Source organism: Gymnodraco acuticeps, unplaced genomic scaffold (genome assembly GCF_902827175.1).
Source record: "Gymnodraco acuticeps unplaced genomic scaffold, fGymAcu1.1, whole genome shotgun sequence".
Classification (NCBI taxonomy): domain Eukaryota; kingdom Metazoa; phylum Chordata; class Actinopteri; order Perciformes; family Bathydraconidae; genus Gymnodraco; species Gymnodraco acuticeps.
Genome location: NW_022990701.1, coordinates 4241928 through 4262166, shown reverse-complemented (window position 1 = coordinate 4262166; position 20239 = coordinate 4241928). Strand labels below are relative to the sequence as shown.

Here is a 20239-nt window from a genome sequence, read left to right as displayed (position 1 = left end):
AAAATTGCCTCAAGGTGCTCTCACTTCTTCATTAGGAGCCAGTCTCCACACAGTCAACAGCTGATCCGAATGACCTCCAATCAACTCATTGGAATTGTGACTTCAGCTTTAATTTATCAAGAGAAAAGACAACAATATGTCCTTTAAACTGATTGTGTCTTTGCTCTGATGTATCAAATAAGCCTTGTGTTACATTTTGTGTATTGAATATTTTCAATCTCACTTTTCTCAAATAAGTATAAAAAAGAATCATCAAAAATAATTGTCACTTTCTTTTTTCAAACCCTTTCTTATTGAACTGGTCAAGTAAAGACCAATATGTATCTTACAGTTTCTCTTCCTCTGTTTACAAACTGACGACAAGATTTGATTTACTCATCTTTGGCACACCCAAAGCATCAGTTTAATTCACTCAAAAAAGTACAAAAGTGTGATTCTTCATCATTCATTCTACTGCAGACCAATGCAAAAAACCTTCATCCAGTAGTTACTGAAAGATATTTCACATATATCTGGGAGCATTTAGGTGCATATTTTTAGGATCAAAAAGTTCAAGCAATGCTGAGATTCAAGAGAAACATATCTGTTGAAGGGAAATGTAAAATATCTTTAAATAAAAATGAAATGGGCAAATGTAGCATGTTACAATGTTGCCTGCACACTTGCAGATTGCCCACATTTTTACAGTGTCAATCATATTATTTTACGCTTCATGTACTGAAAGGCTCAGCACATTCTTCAGTCAGTGTAGCTACATCCAGACACACATAACAAAAACATGAAAACAAATGGCAAGGTAAATATTGTTGAGTCTTTGGTAGAGGAGCTGAAAAAGCACAGCAGCATCGAAGAAACCGGGATTCATCCTATGACAAAAAAATCGTGTAACAGCAGCACAAGTTGAATCATCCATCAAACCTGTTGTCCAGTGTCTGAGATGCCGAGTGCTGTGACACACTGTGTGCATCTCACAAGTGGTGCTATTTAAGGGGAGAAGTTGGTATTCCTTCAACCTAGACCATATTTTTCATTTCTTTGTGTCTAAGTGACTAATAGGAAAGACACTTTTTTAATTGGAACAGTATTGAGTGAGAGAGCTACAGATGGCAGTCAATTGAAGTCCACAGAAAATGTGTTTTTTGCGAAATGCAGGCTCAGATTGTTATTAAAAGTGTCTTTCAACATGAGGGATAACCCCGAAGAGGTCTAAAAGTGTTTTTATACATTTAGGGATGTTTATTAATGTGCCGTGTGACTTGTTTCCAGAAGACAGGAGAGGAGTGAGCTCGGTGTTATCTAAATAATTTACAAAGTCATGGCTTATTATTATGCTGATTTCAACAGTGTGGATGCAACGGGAGATATCAGAACAAGAGTTCTCCCTGAGCAAGTCTTGGTTAGACACAATGACAGAAACATTTGTTTTTTTATCTGTATGGTCCTTTCTAAACAGTTTAAAAATGTGCCAACGATATTTTTATCTATTGAATTCCATCTCTACTGAAAAATGTATTTGATTAAACAACATGCTGTTAAGCGGCTGCCGTTTGCAGCTCCTTCGCTCAATACTGGACCAATTTCAAAAATAGTTGGTAGTAGTCGGTGAGACACAAACCCCCCCCCCCTTTTGTTTCCAGTTAATCTCGTTCTTAAATATGCAAAATAATAAATAAACAAAAACGCCTCTGAGATAATATATGTTGTCAAACAGGTGTGTTTTTTAATCCTTGTGTCTACAGAAGGTCCAGTTGTGATAGACACGGTTCGCCACTGCTAACAAGTGACATGTAATGTCATGTCATTTAATGTAATTAATGCTCTGACCAGGGCCATAACCGAGGACACTATATTTGTTGCTGCTATTTATAAAAAATCTATTCCCTTAACCATGTTTAGTACCTCTCATACAAAATCAGACGACACTTCATTAAAACTAAAATATCCCTCGTGTTTTGAACATGTTTGGGACTTTTAAGTAAAATGTTGCTGAAATATTCATTTAATTGAAAACAAAGATGTAGTTTAAAAACGTTGTATATTATTCAAATAAAAAATGTATGTAGCTTTTGTGGAGAGATGCATTTTGAGTGCCTTCTAATTAAATCCTACAATACTTTCTTCAACAGCTGCATAACAACAGGATAAATCTATAAAAGCAACTCAAGCCATATAAAACCTTTTTCACAGCACTGTATCTTCCCCCTCAAAAACGGTAAGGGCTTTACAAAAGCAATAACGGGGCACTGTCAGCGATTTCTCTTGCTCACAAAATTGCACAATAGTGTGTGTGTGTGTGTGTGTGTGTGTGTGTGTGTGTGTGTGTGTGTGTGTGTGTGTGTGTGTGTGTGTGTGTGTGTGTGTGTGTGAGTATAGAGTGCAGAGCCATGTCATTACTATTTGGTGTTGGGGTGCAGATAGTAGGGGTGAAACAGTCTCTCATGTGAGCAGATGTGCAGAGCTGCGTGTGTGTGCATCAGTAACCGTGGAAACCGTGATGTGAAGTAGCTGATGAAGCCTTCGGGCAGCTCTCCGAGCGTCTCCTGCACCTCCGGAGGCAGCTCGTGGTAGTGATGCTTCTGCAGGGGGGGATGAACACATACAGGCGTTAAAGTTAGGATGGTTGTAACAAATAAATTAAAGTGTAGGGCTGTACTGGATGTTTACATTGAAGCTCCTATTGAGGTAGAAATGATCTTCTAATGTCTTATTTTAGGACGTCAGAACAATCAATAAAGAGATTCAATAAATTACCAACTTTCTGTAACAGGTTGGTCAACATCAGTCAAGAGATGACCTCTTGATGGAGAACCAAGCGAATGCAGAAAAGCATTATATTATTTTGTAAACTTCTTTAGTCTAATAATTAATTTACTATAATATTATTGTGGTTATATATAAGTAATATATATATATATATATATATATATAACAGCCCTTACTACGGTGCATGCCTCCCTTTGAGAAAAGTCAAACCGTTTTTTGACAACAGTAAAGGTTTTAAAAGGCTAAACGCTAACACCAACCAATATGGATTAAAGCAGAAGTTTGTGTTAAACAAAACATGCTGTTGTGATTATTTGATATGATGACTTCAATATACTTTCACTTTTGGACCATTATTGGAGAGGTTGGAATAACACGTGCCGGAAACAATTCTACCACGTCAATCGAGATCAATAAATAATATAACATTAATAATATCAGTGTAGCATATTCTTTATCTGCAACTATGCAATACAGAGTTTAACAGAATGAAAAAAAAGAATTCACGATTGAATCAAAAGGTCAACATTGTGTATGAAGCTTCAGTCTATTTGGTACATCCCAAAGAAAAGTAAACGCTGACCTTATTCCTCATGGCTCTCAGCAGATCTCTGACTGAGTTTCCTTTATACGTCCTGAACCGCCTCAAGTCTGAAACAGGAAGGTTACAGACCATTGAAGGCTTTGTCATCCTGCACAGGTGTAAACAGAGCAGTAATGGATGCTGTGTGGTTACCTGTCTGCAGAGGCACTGAGATGTGCATCCTCCAGTTGGTCCGAACCACGGCTCGTCCTGCTGTCTCCAGTCTGACCACGATTGGACTGTCGGCGGGCTCCTTCTCGATGCGGTCACTCACGTCCTACACACACACACACACACACACACACACACACACACACACACACACACACACACACACACACACACACACACACACACACACACACACACACACACACACACACACACCACACACACACACCCACACACACACACACACACACACACACACACACACACACACACACACACACACACACACACACACACACACACACACACACACACACACACACACACACACACACACACACACACACACACACACACACACACACCACACACACACACACACACACACACACACACACACACACACACACACACACACACACACACACACACACACACACACACACACACACACAGCTTAGCAAATAGCAAACAGGTAACAACACTACACTACCTAGGGTAATTATTGTAAACAAAAAACTGTAAAAAGCAGTAAAAAATGGTTTAATCGTCAATATTCTTTAGGAAATCAAAACTAAACAGAAATGATATAACCTAAATAAATAACTGATAAACACTAATGACTAATTCATAATAGTTTTAGTTATAGTCTAAAACTAGTGTAAAACTAAAGCTTGATATCAAAACTAAACCTTTCTGGAAAACCCCAAAACTCTTGAACATTTCCGGTTCAGTGAAAATGAAAATCCGCTTTTTTTAAGCAGGAAGAAATAACTTGTAGTAATACAAACAGGAGTCATTGTATCACGAGGGAGCCAGCTGTTCCTTTGTGTGTCTATGACCAACTGAAGGACCTTACCTGGAAAAACAGCAGCTGCTTCTCAGGGCTCCAGAAGAACGGATGTTTGAGGACGCAGGCGGTGGAGGGCCGGGACCCCGCCTCGGCACAGATCATCCGCTCGATCAGATCATGTGCTATGACGTCGTCTGTAATTCATGAGAAGCATGTTCAGGTTTTATGTGTTTTCAGTGCTTGGGACATCAGCTGATCTTTGTGATTTATACTGTCTACAATACTGCCTGCAACATATAATACATGTAAACCCTGAAATAAACGGTGGTTATATTCAAGTGACTCATCTTGAGAGACAGTTCTACTGAAGAAGCTCAAGTTAAATCTCTGGAGCCCTGAGCCTATTTGCAGGATGGTTAGCTTGTTGAAGAGTGACTAACCATGATGTTTTAGAACTCTTTTTTCAAATGCAGGACAGGCAAGTATTAGTAAATTAAAATCTCTTTATTTGAGAATGTTATGTAGAGATTTTGTGTAGGAATTGACTAAACTAGCTTTAAATCTGGAATAAAACAAATGCAAGCTTATGCATGAAACAAGACACATAGGGTCCTTCTCAGGTCGATTAAATGGAATCGTTGCTTCCCTCACTTGCGTCGTTTCCCTGCGACTAGTCCCTCCCACCAGGGAAGCATGGAGAGACGCAAGGAAACCACGAGAAGCAGGGAAATGAGTTTTAAGAGCAATGGGACGTCCTTTTTTCCGGATGATCACGTGAAGCGACGTCCGTTTGTGATGACGCCGCACAGCTGATCGTCTGACAGCAGCTCTGTCCCCGTTATTTTCACAAACACCCCCGCCACACATTTACTGACACAAACATTTGTATCATCTGTTGTAGACCCAAATACATTAAATAAAATAAGAACTCATTCTCAAAAATGATAAACGCCATCATGAAAATGTTTCCAATAAATGAATAAAACATTTTTTGACCACTTTTTTGTTCAGATATATCACATATTTGTAACTAAATGATACATGAATTGAAACAAAACACAGTATAAACTGAGGAGTGACTCTCGTGAGTTTCATGTATTTTCTTCACTCCGCTGGGAAACAGCTTTCATGTCAAGAAGCATCAGATCATCGTCCAATCAGCGAGCGATACACAGTAAGGGGGCGGGGCGAGTATCTGTGGATTTCATCGGAGGATGGTCTGGTGATTCCTCGATCCTCGATCCTCTGGCAGAAATAAGCGCCATGGGACGGTACTCAAGATGGCGCAGACAAATCAACTTCCGGTGATACAGAGGAGCGAGGAAATGAAAATAATCGACCTGAGAAGGACCCATAGACATTTACTTTTCTCACCAGGTATATCCTCCATAAAATGCGAGAGTGAGTATTCTCCTGACAGGATGTTCACCTGCCGTCTTAACTTATCACCGAAGGGGTGCTGCCCCCTGCTGACCACGTAGTAAAACACGCAGCCTGCCGAGAAGACGTCCACCGCTGCCGTCTGTACAGGGGAGAGGAGGAACACTGAGCACCTACAAATTCTTCTACGTCAGTGTTTATCATCTTTTGCTTTTATATGTATTTTTGGGACGAAAAAAACTGTATTTAATTTTAAAAAGTAAATATAACTACTGGGGTAAAAATAGCAAAGAGAAAAAGAAACAAATTAAGCAAAAAACAGAAAACTTAAGAGGGATATTGATAGAGCGCAGAATGGAAATAAGAGTCAAACTAAATGTCTATTTTATTTATGAAATGCATTTTGAGAACTGTTTTTAGGTCTCAATCTGAGCTTAAAGGCTAAAGGCTAACCTACTCTATGCCAGATGGAGATCTTTAGGACATGAGGCGATTGATGGTTGTCATGGGTAACATGAGCACTTTTTTCCACGAGGGCCGGCCAATTCAACACAAAATAAAAGTGATTTGTAGTTGCTTTAAAAAAAATCGTAATAATAAACTCCTTAATCTACATTTAAACCTGAATTATCATATGTTTTTTTTTCCAACTGTGTCTATTTTAATTATCAAGTTGACTGAGCATCAAAGAAATACATTCTGGAGTATGTCAGATCTGTGTGTGCATCGTACCGGTTTGTTTCCCGGAGTATCCCGCAGTACTTCAGGAGCGATCCACCCTTCAGTTCCCGGGATTCCTGACCTCAAAGAGAAGCTGCACCGGCCCTCTGGGATCTTCTTACAGAGTCCAAAGTCAGAGATGAGCGCTCTGACCTGCCCCAGCGCACTGGGACCAGACAGGAGGATGTTTCTGGGCTTCAGGTCACGGTGGACTACAGGGAGAGACGATGGAGAGCCAAGAAGAAATGAAGGAACAATGCTTAGCTGTTTAAGATATGCAAGATTTAAGTTTCAATATATTCATTGTTAAAAGTACAATTTAGTGAATTACTTTAGCTGGCTCCATAAGAGAAAAACAATAAATAGTCAATATTAAAATAAATTAATAAAATGTAATAACCAAATATATGAAGAAATATTCATGAAAAGTAAGATTGCAGCACTGCAGTGCCTTCTGTCTCTGTGGGTAATACAATAGAAACATAATGTGTGTACTTATATGCTTGTATTTATCTATGTGTTACCTATGTTGAGGGAGTGGAGGTGTGAGAGGCCACACATGGTCTGCCCCAGCAGAGTTATCGGATTCAGCTGAGGAAAACCAGACGGATCCTCCACATACTGCAGGGAACAAAGACACACAAAAAACACGTTAGTTTTGTTACGAAATCACACTTCACCCCTAAAATGACTCACCCTTTACTAGCTAACATGTGAGAAAAAACTCTTGATGAAGTAAAGTTGGTTATGGGCCAAGTTTAACAACAGTTAACCATACCAAAAACAAATTCAGTTTACAAACTCTCATAGAACTCGTGCAGTAATAATCCTAGTCTTATTAACCATACACTCATTACTTCATAAACATTTTCACTTTTACCTTAGTATTCAACACACATTTGCTGTTACTCCCTTCTCTCTCTCCCTGAGTAGAATATCAAACTAAAAACAGATTTAAAAAATGTTTTTGCTCTTGCTTAAAGGTGGGGTAGGTAAGTTTGAGAAACCGGCTCGAGATACACTTTTTGTTATATTCCATGGAATGCTCTTAACATCCCGATAGCAATGAATATCTTAAGTGTTTGACAAAATAATAAAATAACAAATGTCATCTGTGGAAGCCGTAGTACTGTAAAAAGCACGACCAATCATCTGAGCCGGCCCGGCTAAAATAACTGGATGGCCTACCTGCCTGTCAGCCTCCCATCGGGGCACAAACGTATCTCGTGCCCTCATTGGTCATGTGCGCGTTCGTGTGTGTTGGAAGAGGGGCTCTGTAAGGAAGTGGCAGATTTTTTCCGGCTGTGTATTTTCAAATTCTAGCGCACTCGAGCTGGTTTCTCCAAAATTACCTATCCCACCTTTAACAGCATTTTCTTTTTAATTATTGGAGAATTTGCTCAGTTTTTGATTTCATTTGTTCACAGTTGAGGCATTAAAAAAGGTTCTGTTAAAGAATTCGATGTAACACAGGCTTAATAACTCTAGCTTTGAGTAACAAAGGGCCCTTCAGTGCGGACCTGCTGCAGGGTGGCGGTGCACAGCTCGATGGCGATGTAGGTGAAGAGGCGGTCTCTCTCTGTGCAGAAATATCGGATGACATTCGGATGAGTGTCAGACTCTCGGAGCAGCTGCACCTCACGTTCTGCTACCTCGAAACACTCCGGCAGTATTCGCTTCACCGCTACCTGCCGTCCATCAAAATTACCCCTGAGGTCCCAAAAACAGAGAACCATAACATATTATGCCTAGTACTGCATGTGCCACGGAACAATAGAGTTTATCTCAGAGTTATTAAACATGTTCAGGTTTTGAATCGTCAACCCAGAACTCAAAGCTGTTTTATGAGCTTTGGCAATTTTTCAAAGCCTACTGTCAAATAGATATCGGTTTTATTTTTCAATGTGGTAGGAAAACTAGGTCATTTTCACTGGAGAGATGTTTTTATATCTCTTATGGAAAGGTAAAGGTACAAATCTATTTGGTTTTTGGTTTGGTTGTTATGGCTGATTTAAATGTAGCTGTCATTAGGTCATTGCCTTGCACCATCTAAAACGTGCAAATACACAAATATAGTTGGCTGATTAAGTATCCTGAAATGTGAAATAGTGCTGTGTTAAATACACATACAGTACCTGAAGACAAAAGTTCCTGCAGTGCCGTGTCCAAGCACCTCAGATGGAGTGAAGGAGATTTTCCCAACATGCACCTCCTCACTGTTTCCTTCTGCGAAAGGCAAGAAGGAAGCAGAAATAAATAAATCTCCTGTTAATGACTCCTCCTTCAGACTATGGCTCCTGATATTCTACCATTTCTCACCCATTTCATCAACACTTCTCTAACTTCTGGTCACTTTCCAAACAGTCTCAAGGAGGCAAGAGTAAACCCTCTCCTAAAGAAACCCACTCTCAACCCGTCAGATGTTATAAACTACAGGCCTGTCTCTCTCCTCCCGTTCCTGTCTAAAACACTTGAACGCGCTGTCTTTAAACAACTCTCCTGTTATCTCAATCAGAACAACCTTCTGGATCCGCACCAGTCTGGTTTCAAGGCAGGTCACTCCACAGAAACTGCCCTCCTTGCTGTCACTGAGGAACTGCACACTGCTAAATCAGCCTCCCTCTCCTCTGTCATCATCCTTTTGGACCTGTCTGCTGCATTCGACACGGTGAATCATCAGATCCTCCTTCGCACTCTCCAAGAACTTGGAGTTTCAGGCTCTGCACTTTCCCTCATCACCTCATACCTCAAAGACCGCACCTACAGGGTTACTTGGAGAGGGTCGGAGTCCGACCCTTGTCAATTAACTACAGGGGTCCCTCAGGGCTCTGTTCTTGGTCCCCTCTTCTTCTCCTTGTACACAAACTCGCTCGGATCTGTCATTAGCCCGCATGGTTTTTCATACCACTGCTACGCTGACGACACCCAATTAATCCTGTCCTTTCCCCGCTCCGAGACCCAGGTCGTCGCACGCATCTCTGCTTGTCTAGCTGACATCTCTCAGTGGATGTCTGATCATCACCTCAAGCTCAACCTTGACAAGACTGAACTGCTTTTCCTTCCGGGAAAAGATTGTCCCACTCTTGACCTAACAATCAACATCGGCACCTCTGTTGTTTCCCCGACTCAGACTGCAAGGAATCTGGGTGTGACCCTAGATAACAAACTGTCCTTCACTGCAAACATCGCTGCTACAACCCGCTGCTGCAGATACACGCTTTACAACATCAGGAGGATATGTCCCCAGCTGACCCAGAAAGCCACGCAGGTTCTGGTCCAGGCTCTCGTCATCTCACGCCTAGACTACTGCAACTCCCTCCTGGCTGGTCTACCTGCATGTGCCATCCGACCTCTGCAGCTCATCCAGAATGCAGCGGCTCGTCTGGTCTTCAACCTTCCTAAATTCTCCCACACCACGCCGCTCCTCCGCTCCCTCCACTGGCTTCCGGTAACTGCTAGAATCCACTTCAAGACAATGGTACTTGCGTACCATGCTGCGAATGGATCTGGCCCTTCCTACATCCAGGACATGGTTAAACCGTACACCCCAGCGCGTGCACTACGCTCTGCATCAGCCAAACGGCTGGCTGCACCCTCACTGCGAAGGGGACCCAAGTTGCCATCAGCAAAAACACGTGGGTTTGCTATCCTGGCTCCAAAATGGTAGAATGAGCTCCCCATTGACATCAGGACAGCAGATAGCTTACACACCTTCCGGCGCAGACTGAAAACTCATCTCTTTCGACTCCACTTCGAGCAATAGAACTATTAACAAAGCACTTATATACTAATAAAGGACTGGCTTATCTAAAGCCAGTTGAGTAGCACTTGAAATGTTTTTGCTCTATGAAACCAGATGTACTTATATGATTCTGTTTTCTTCAAGTTTGTATTTTGTTGGTCGAACGTACTTATTGTAAGTCGCTTTGGATAAAAGCGTCAGCTAAATGCAATGTAATGTAATGATGAGCGGCAAAAGGAAACAATACACAGTCTGTTGTGTTACCTGCTGTAAGGTTGTACGCAGACGTGACATTTAAATCGACATCTGAGGTGCTGCTGCTGTGAGTGTGAGGACTTGGTGGAGGGTCAGCTGAGGCAGGCTGAGAGTCTGAATAAAGGAAAGTGAACATACAGTGTAGAAGTCAGTCAAATATGCTGCTTCAACACTACTTAATATGTTCTATTAATGCTTCAGTTCTCAAGTGAAATTGAAAGAAACATGTTAAAGCATCGACCCTGTTCCCAAGGTATAAATATAGGAAAAAGAGAATAGTATGGAACTTGTTGTTATAGGTGACTTACCACTGGAGAGGTTTGTGTCAGTAGAAAGCGTTGTATCTGAAGAAACGGAGCTCATTGTCTGCATGTTGGTCTGCATGTTGGTCTGCATGCGCTGGAGACGAGACTCAAACGCCTCCTCCATCTGCCTCTGAGCTTTCAGCTGATGAGCTGCACGCTGGAGAATCACATACAGATTGAAAAACTCTGTAATAAGATGGAGTTTGAGACATCAGTCATAAAAAAGGATGATAACCGGAGCGTTTCTTGAGAGAGATTATAAGACCATATCACTGTCCTTTGCAACAGTGTCAATACAAATCACAGAAACCGCTTATCAGCACAAATGTTTTAAAAATAAGGTAAAACACTGATAAAAAAAAGAGAAAACGTTGTTTTGTAACGGAAAAACAACTAAAGAAAAACTAAATAGTAATAATAATAAAATGTCTCCACTGAGCTGTGTTGTAAGTGTGATTTCTGTATGATTCCAATCGCTTTTTATAGTCAAAATCAGCAAATTGGCCGAGCTCCGCTACAACTACGGGTAGCGATAAGAAGTGAGGCAGGGACGAGCTCTGCCTCTCGTAAGCCCACAGTAACTGGCTGGAGCGCGGGCACTAATGTAGCGCGGGCACTTATTTTGTGAGCGCGCTCAAGCCAGTTACTGTGGGGTGAGGTGAGGCACAGATGAGCTCTGCCTCACCTCAGAATGCGTCACCCCACAGAAACTGGCTGGAAAGCGGGCCCTAAGCGCATGCCTGTCACCAATGTAATGTTTGTAGATCCCTTTATTACATTTATCCTCGCCATCCATAGTCTCTAAAGAACTTATTTCACGTATATATGATATTTAGGCCCGCTGGTCTCATCATACAACGGCAATGAAAAAAGCACCTGGAGAGGCAGCCATAACCTCTGCCGCACTGAAGGGGGCGCACGTGAGCCCACATATTCTTGTTGCTACTGTTATTCTACGTGGAGACGGTAGACGCAAACAACAAACTAGACTTTTGTTTTGAAACTAGAGGGAGATAAGGAGGACTTTTACAAAAATGTAATGGAGATTGTTGTCCAGAAGGAAAGCATGGACTTCATCTTCAAGTCAAGGTAAGACCCCAATTGTAATGAACATGGGATCTTACTAAGAAAGAACAATCCAATATTTAGATTTGGGGTATCCTTTTGTTGAACAGTCTGTTTAAAATGAATCGAAGCATCAGACTAAAAAAGCTTTTGAAAATAAACGAACATTTCGATTAAGGTCAAAATATAATATTTGTAAATCTGACTCTGAAAGAGTCAGTGCCTCACCAGCCATGAACGTCACCACACGTCACTGCATATAATCACTATCTTAGTAACGAAGTGCTTTGTTAGATACACTTATTGAGACATGAATCTAGGAATTTTTCTATGTTGCATTATTGTCCTTTCATTGTTTCATGGTCTATCTTAGGACCAAAGCATTTGTGAGCAATTAAGCTTCACACATTCTTCAATTGAAACTTTATTATTATTCATATTTTGGCACCAAATTCCAAACAATTATTTTTGAGAATAAAACCTGAAAAACTGCAGACACACAAACTCACAAGGGGGTACGTGAAGACGAAGGCCAGCCACCCTCCCAGCAGCAGCGTGATGACAGCCAGAGTCAGGCGGTCCTGGGTCATGGAGAAGGGCAGCACAGCGGCCGGCCTCTGGGCCTGTCCCGACATCTTCCCATCAACCCCTCCTCTGTTAGCATGGGTGTCACCATGGCTATCAGCAACTGCATCGAACTGAAGGACACAATAAGACAACAAGGATGGGAAACAGTGGAAACGTGAGGAGGTTTCACTTATTATTTGCAACCTACACTGAACAAAAATATAAACGCAACACTTTTGTTTTTGCTCCCATTTTTCATGAGATGAACTCAAAGATCTAAAACATTTTCTATATACACAAAATAACCATTTCTCTCAAATATTGTTCACAAATCTGAAAAAATCTGTGATAATAATAATAATTTCAATTTATATAGCGCCTTTCACGAAACCCAAGGACGCTTAGGGTTAGAACGTGATAGTGAGCACTTCTCCTTTGCCGAGATAATCCATCCCACCTCACAGGTGTGGCATATCAAGATGCTGATTAGACAGCATGATTATTGCACAGGTGTGCCTTAGGCTGGCCACAATAAAAGGCCACTCTGAAACGTGCATTTTTGCTTTATTGGGGGGGTCTGGGGGGGTCCGAAAACCAGTCAGTATCTGGTGTGAGGGGTAGGGGTAGGGTTAGGGTAATGTTGTGAATCGAATGGCCTGTGTTCGTCGTCCATAACATACGCCTGCCCATACCATAACCCCACCACCACCATGGGCCACTCGATTCACAACATTACCCTAACCCTAACCCTAACCCTCACACCAAATACTGACTGGTTTTCGGACCCCCCCCCAGACCCCCCCCAATAAAGCAAAAATGCACGTTTCAGAGTGGCCTTTTATTGTGGCCAGCCTAAGGCACACCTGTGCAATAATCATGCTGTCTAATCAGCATCTTGATATGCCACACCTGTGAGGTGGGATGGATTATCTCGGCAAAGGAGAAGTGCTCACTATCACAGATTTTTTCAGATTTGTGAACAATATTTGAGAGAAATGGTTATTTTGTGTATATAGAAAATGTTTTAGATCTTTGAGTTCATCTCATGAAAAATGGGAGCAAAAACAAAAGTGTTGCGTTTATATTTTTGTTCAGTGTAAGTGGGTGTTAACATCTGTTGTGTAATGTGTGCAATTTACACTTTATTTTGACAACTTATTTACAATTTGTTAATGTTACTGGTTCCTAAAATACAGTTTTATGTTTACTTACTTAAATACAGCTTTTTACCATGGTACTTATTTGTTATTTGTTATTAATGTGTGTTTGCCTCTTTATTTAATATCCCGGTCTAGTCTTTTCATTTTTGCCTTACGTCTGCACAGATCTTTGCGATTGTAACGCAGTAAATGTACCTGCTGGGGAAAGGACTTTCTGTTTCTGGCATGCAGTTAGAAGTTTATCACATTAATGTCCGGATCTCTGAGGCAGCTTAAAGTGCGCAATAATAGACATTAAAAACCAGATAAAATAGGATTATTGTTCGATACCATTCCTGTGATTTACTGACTCAGGTGTAGACAGCAGTAGTGATACAGAGGTATTTGGAGCTGAGACTCACGTAGCGCTGATGGTAGTATGAGGCGGGGGAGGCAGAGGTTCGGGGGGGGATGACTGCCTCCCCCGAACGCTGCAGGCCAACAGGGAAATCCCTCAGCATGGTGGTGTGAGCCACTGGAGGCAGCTCATGGTGACCTGAAGCACAGATATAACACATTGTGAGCTGGCTCTGTGTTTATGTCAGGGCTGGGGTCACTTTCTTGTCTGGTCAATAAATAAAAGAGATGTTTCAGTTGTGAGAATATTTTGAGCCAGAAGTCTTACTTTCCAAAAACCAGGCTAATGTAAACTGTTTGATTTAGAGACTTTGTTTCCACACGATTTTACAAATAATTCAGTTCCAGGACAGATTCACTTTTCCTAGATAAGTAGATTTACAGTTCCTCTTGTTTTATTACTCATATTGTTAAAAATAAAAATAAACCCATAGATCCCATTGAGATTATTAAATCTCTTTTATAAGGGACCCGTGCCAAGATTGAACCAATAACATACACACAAACATTTAAACACGTAAAACAAACAAACAGTATCAACTACAGAATCATATGATTAAGTAAAAGAATAATTAATACCTTGTTGTCATTTTAAATGTGTGTGTGTGTGTGTGTGTGTGTGTGTGTGTGTGTGTGTGTGTGTGTGTGTGTGTGTGTGTGTGTGTGTGTGTATGTGTACCTATTAACAGCCATTGGTTCTTATGGCTGTTGGTGCTCCCCGGTGGGTAGCGCACATCAGTGAACGGTGTGATCTCACACTCCCCTCCCTCTCTGACCGTCACTCCTGCCGTCAACGGACCTTCAATTCGACCCAAGGTCAGTCCCCGAGGCTGCCATGACAACAAGAAGCACAAACTGGTCACATGACAACTATATTTGTATTGCCTCTATCCTTAATAGTTCATAACTATCCGACAGACTTGATCTGATACGCTGAAACAACTTAAAATGTTGTTAAAAGGGAGAATCACCAAAGATGCTCGACGTGGCACTTGAATAGAAAAATTAAACTAGGTGTGTGAATGCAGGTATATCATAAAAAAATATTATATATCTAAACTCACCACTAATGAGACTCCATGGTGAACAAGGGAAGTGGAGGCGTAGAGGTGGGAGTCCAATTTTCCTACATAAAGAGTGGGTCTTAAAGAGAAAAAAGGGTCATGTTATTCTCTCAAACGATTAATTATATATTAGAAAAACCTAGAAAATTTACGGATTTTTATCAAATGGTATATATTGATAGGATTCTCGACAAGAAATAAATGTTGCCTTCCTAGCCCAGAGGCGGAAATGATTAAATTAAATAATACGGACAAAGGCTTGGTTATTCGAGCGGAGAGATTAAACTGAAAAAAGGAAAAAATTAAAAAAAACTCTTATACCTTGCCTCATCATACTTGTCATGTCCCAAACAACAACCAATCTCAACCTCCTTGTTCAAAAATAAACTGTTTAACTTAAGTGTACTTGTCATAACGTTTTTCTGATCTAACACCAACCGATTTCCTGTTCTTTTGTTATACTATTTTTCCACCTATAAAAAATAAATGAAACAAAAACGCCACACAGATTAGTTTGAAGTCCAAATGTTTCATTACAATATAGCCAAAGAAAACGGTTGCTTCTGATTGGCTGGCAGGAGTTCCTAAAAAGATATAACCAGACACCTCCAACAGCTCCAGCTGACAGTTTGACTGCTGCTGTAAATCAGAGCAGCAGTTACTGGAGATTAAACCGCACTACTAGTACTCCATGCTGCATTACTAGTGGCAGAGCAGACCTAACCAAGGGATAAACTGAATAAAGGCAAGCTTTTAACAGTTATTTCCCTTTCTCTGTACTAAATAGATGGGAAGTGTGGATTATAATATAACCCAAGAGGAAATAACAGACTCAGCAGTTCTTGCTCTGCCTTGTCTATTTAATGTATGTGTCAGTGAATCATCACTTACTTGAGTGACTAGAATAATACCTTTTGTTGTAGAGGCAAATTGGAAAAGTGTTGGCAAGGCTTTGAGCAGTCTGAGAGTTTTTCTAGTTACCACTTCAATAAATAATGTGATCCGACAGATACATTGCTGCTGAAAGCTCTCTCACTGTCATGTATAACAACATTTCTCTTACACAAGTTGTGCTTGAGCCGTGGCTTGCTCCTTCACAAACTGATAGCTCCACTTCAGAGTCGAGTGTGCGTCTGCCTGGTCGTTTGCAGAGGAAAAGGTGAGGAAGCGCAGCGTTTCCATTGCGAGGGACAGGTGGGGGGCGTGTCTTAGTGAGTCACCAGAGTACAGATAGACCCCCACTACAGGAGACCCGTAATTCTGACTCCACAAGACGTCACCTGAAACACAGCAAAACACACTTGAGAGAAGGTAGAGATGAAGATAGAGGAACACATCAACCTCTCCCACATATAGAAGATGATCAAATGTTCACTTAGTAAAAACCACACACCTCCCCCTACCTGTTTCTCTGTCAACTGTCACAACGAGACCATCACCGCTCGACACAAGATGGGCCATCTCTAGGAGTCAAACAGGTAGGATAAGTTAGTATTAGAGAAGCTGAAGAAACTCCTCAATCAATCTTGAACGTAGTTTACTTTTAAATATAAATATTAAAAGAGAAAGCACACACAGAACAAATACATCCACTAAGGCAGCATAATCCTTAAACTCTTTCATTTGATTGGGGCTATCGCCTACTGAAGAAAGTGCAGCAACATTTCTTATTTGTACTAGACATTTTCTGCTTTTTTGAGTTTTAAATATGTGTGTGGGAGTAATAGAACAATGAGGTGAGAGATGAAGAGCTGCAGGTATATACTCAGCCGGCCTACTAACTACATACACTCTCATATACTTTATGAACTGTAGTATGAAACGGCATTTGCTTTCAACAAGAGGGCTGCATATTCTGGCAAAAAAACGAGTTGTGATTATTTTAACTATAGATACTGTAATTGTGATATAAATAAAATGATGAAGGTGTGATTTTTAGTACAATCTATACACAACAAGGTTTTTTTCAATACCAATTGTAGGATGTTACTTGCTTCATTCAGAATGTTTTCATAAATCTACCAAATATTGCGTTTACTGCAGTTTGAATATTCACTAGTCCATATTGCGATTTTGATACAATGTTGATTAATTGTGCAGCTCTAGTTAACCCAAATCAACCAGGATTTAAATCTTAAGCATTGCCACTAAATATATTCCTCAAACATAACACAAATAGGTGCAGTTATTACCTATATCACTGTACTTCCTCTCAAATGCACTTGTTCTAGATATGTTTACATGTTTTATATTGCTGTTAAACACTACAAGCAGGTTCTGCAGGGTTGTCATCATATTGACACAGAACAATTATACTGTTTATTAAACCCTGCATGACTGAATGTGTGTGTGATAGACGTACTGTAGTCCTGTTTTTCATCGTAAGGCGGAGCAGAGTAATCATTGTACGTAGCGTTCCATCGCAGCTCCTGTGTCTTGGTGTCAAACATGGTTATCATGTATTCTGGAGAAGAAAAACAAAGTGCAGGAGAGCATGAAATTACCTCAGACGTAATTGTGCTGTGTGTGTGTGCATTTCTCGTGCAAGACATACCTGTGCGTCCAATGTAGAGCAGAGGAGTGTTGGGGCAGATGGATTCAGAGGTGGAGGTGGTTAAACTGGTTTGCTTCTCGCCTGTCTCAGGATCCACCACAAACCAAACATCCTGCTTTTTACCTTCAAGTGCACACACACACACACACATTATCGAATAGCATTGAAGTATTCAAAGATATTTATGTGCCTATCATTCCTCATCTCTGACAACTGTCTCACACAATCTCACCTGTGTAGAGGATACCATCAGAGCTCCTGCAGGGAGCTGACTGAACCAGTTCTGGTATGGTAAAAGGCAGTTTCTGCAGGTACATCCAAACAAAGGGGTCATAAAATGGTACACAAATACAGACTAACATACAAATAAATATGCTATATGGTTTACCATCAGGCCTTCCTTGTGTTTGCCACCCAGGATATACAAACTGCCATCGTTGGGGTCTGGGAGAAAACCGGGCCTACAAAAACAACATTCATACAGCCTTTTGATTATTTCAAATATTTCATTACTCTTGCCTCTTTCAGCAGGATACTTTTACATGACCTTTGTCTCAATCAATATGTTTATCTTAAAGAAACAGCTGTTTAAGCCTGAACAAAATAATGGGAAAATGGACTTCAATGCTCCTAGGAATTGGTGGCATCTTTACATGTGTGTTACTCACTCTGTGAGGTAGACGGGTACTTGAATAATAGGGTCTGAAAGAAATTAAAAGACAATTTCATGAGCCTTATTTTAAAATAGAAACAAATGTCTATGATCAGTATTGATGTTTTTGTGTATGAACCTTCTCTGAGGGTCCACTTGATGTCTCCGGACTGTTTGGAGACAGCATGCAGACTGCCGTCCAGAGTGGAGACAAACAGGAGGGATTCTGGGAGAGTGACTGATCTGACCCCTCCAACCTGATGGGCCGCCAGGAAGAGAAGAGAGAGAGAAAATGTAAGCTAGTGGTCCGACAGTCACCGTGTCCTATATCTGATATTCCAGCACAGCTTGACTACAGCATGTGTCTGTGTGTGTTTGAGTGTGTCATCTCAGCCAGGGGTTGGCACTCCTGCCCTGCAGTAAGTGTGTGCTCTATTACAGTCATACTGTGTTTCTCATTAAGCAGGATATCCTGATAACCCCTCCTCCTTCCAACACTATATCCTATACTGGGAACTATGTTATACCGTGTGTGTTCACCACTCCCATATTTACCCACCAACGGATGGCAACCGGCGACAAAAAAAAAGGAGCAGCACACACAAGCAAACAATTGCAAACACTGAATTCAAATATTGTACTCAACTCAGCGTGTGAAATTATTACACAGTAAGCCTCAATTAGATGTTGATATCCAGGTCACTAATGATTTTTACCAAAAAATATCTCTGTATGTATACAGTATATCATATATATATAATAACTTTCTGCCACAAATATATCAAACTATATTTTATGTCACATACATATTTAATGACCATTGTTGGAGGGTCCAACCAAGGTTTTCAATAGCAAACATTGAAATGTCTGTGCATATGATAATGAACAACTTCAGACACACATACACACTCACGCACATGCGCGCGCGCACACACACACACACACACACACACACACACACACACACACACACACACACACACACACACACACACACACACACACACACACAGACAGACACACACAGTATTAACTTTCTTCAAGCAATTTGGACTTAACGCTTAATCATCATATCCTGGCAACTCTACTCGAGCCTGAAATAGACACAGTGGGTTGGCAGTTGCAGTCTCTTCTGCCCGAACAGTATTTAACAAGAAAACAACAACATCAACAACAACAAAAGTGACACCCATACACAGTAGAAACTTTATACCTGAAATAGCTTGCCATCCCAGGACAGCAGGAGGAGAGACAGCAGCAGTCGTCCCAGAGCCCCCATGACCCCCGCAACACTTTGTTTCATGGCTCTGAACAAACCGAGGACTAAACGCTATTCAACTAACAACAGAGGTCGAACTCTCTCTACATTTCCAGCGCGGCAGGCGTCCATCTCTCACAACATTAGTTAGCACCGACACCGGCCTTTTGACATCGCTCTGGTAGTCCAAACGGTGAAAGCTGAGCTAGAAGCACCGCTTTGAATCCATAATAACAATCTTCACTTGTCACTTTTCCATATTTCCGTGTTGGGACGGAACCAGTGACGTCTTGAGCGTACTGTCAAGCTGAGAGGAGGCGGGTCAATCGTGTCTCCTGCACGAAGTGGCATGAGTCCCAGCCAATGAGGGGAGAGGTTTGGTACATAAGGGGCGGGGCCTGAGAAACGACTGGAACACGTGGAAACGGACAGCAGGACAGTTGCAACGGTTGCAACGCAACAAGAACGGCTTTTTGTGCAATAGAAAGTAGTGGAGGCGGTATTGTTTGTTCACTCTATACACTCCCTACAGCACCTGTGGGCTGTTACTAAGAACATTTACTCAAGAAGTGAACTTGTTTACATTTGAGGTACTTGTGGCTCAATTTCTTTATTTCCATTTGCTACTTCCATCCAATTCAACTTTTTATATTTTATTTTATTTCCTTTTTATCACCACTGTAAAGTGTCTTTGAGCACCTGAAAAAGCGCTTAGATTACTTCATGGGCAAATATTTTAGGCCTTCTTTTTACTCCACTACATTTTTGTTAGAGCTAAAGATGCAGAATGACCCAATCAGTGGGTAAACTT

General features: G+C 41.1%; 1 protein-coding gene across 1 annotated transcript; it reads right to left on the bottom strand.

The window, feature by feature from the left end:
- Positions 1 to 365: 365 nt before the first annotated feature.
- On the bottom strand, positions 366 to 19722 carry ern2 (endoplasmic reticulum to nucleus signaling 2). The gene is made up of 24 exons (XM_034231511.1): positions 19384 to 19722; positions 18310 to 18427; positions 18187 to 18220; positions 17907 to 17979; positions 17751 to 17823; positions 17519 to 17641; positions 17327 to 17428; positions 16368 to 16427; positions 16028 to 16244; positions 14965 to 15043; positions 14580 to 14730; positions 13906 to 14039; positions 12287 to 12475; positions 10716 to 10869; positions 10417 to 10521; positions 8546 to 8636; positions 7931 to 8120; positions 6935 to 7031; positions 6423 to 6622; positions 5685 to 5832; positions 4377 to 4504; positions 3500 to 3623; positions 3347 to 3414; positions 366 to 2576 (listed from the first exon to the last, which is right to left on the bottom strand). The coding sequence occupies exons 1-24, from the start codon at positions 19471 to 19473 to the stop codon at positions 2394 to 2396; spliced, it is 2931 nt and encodes a 976-aa protein (XP_034087402.1). The 5' UTR covers positions 19474 to 19722; the 3' UTR covers positions 366 to 2393.
- Positions 19723 to 20239: the final 517 nt, after the last annotated feature.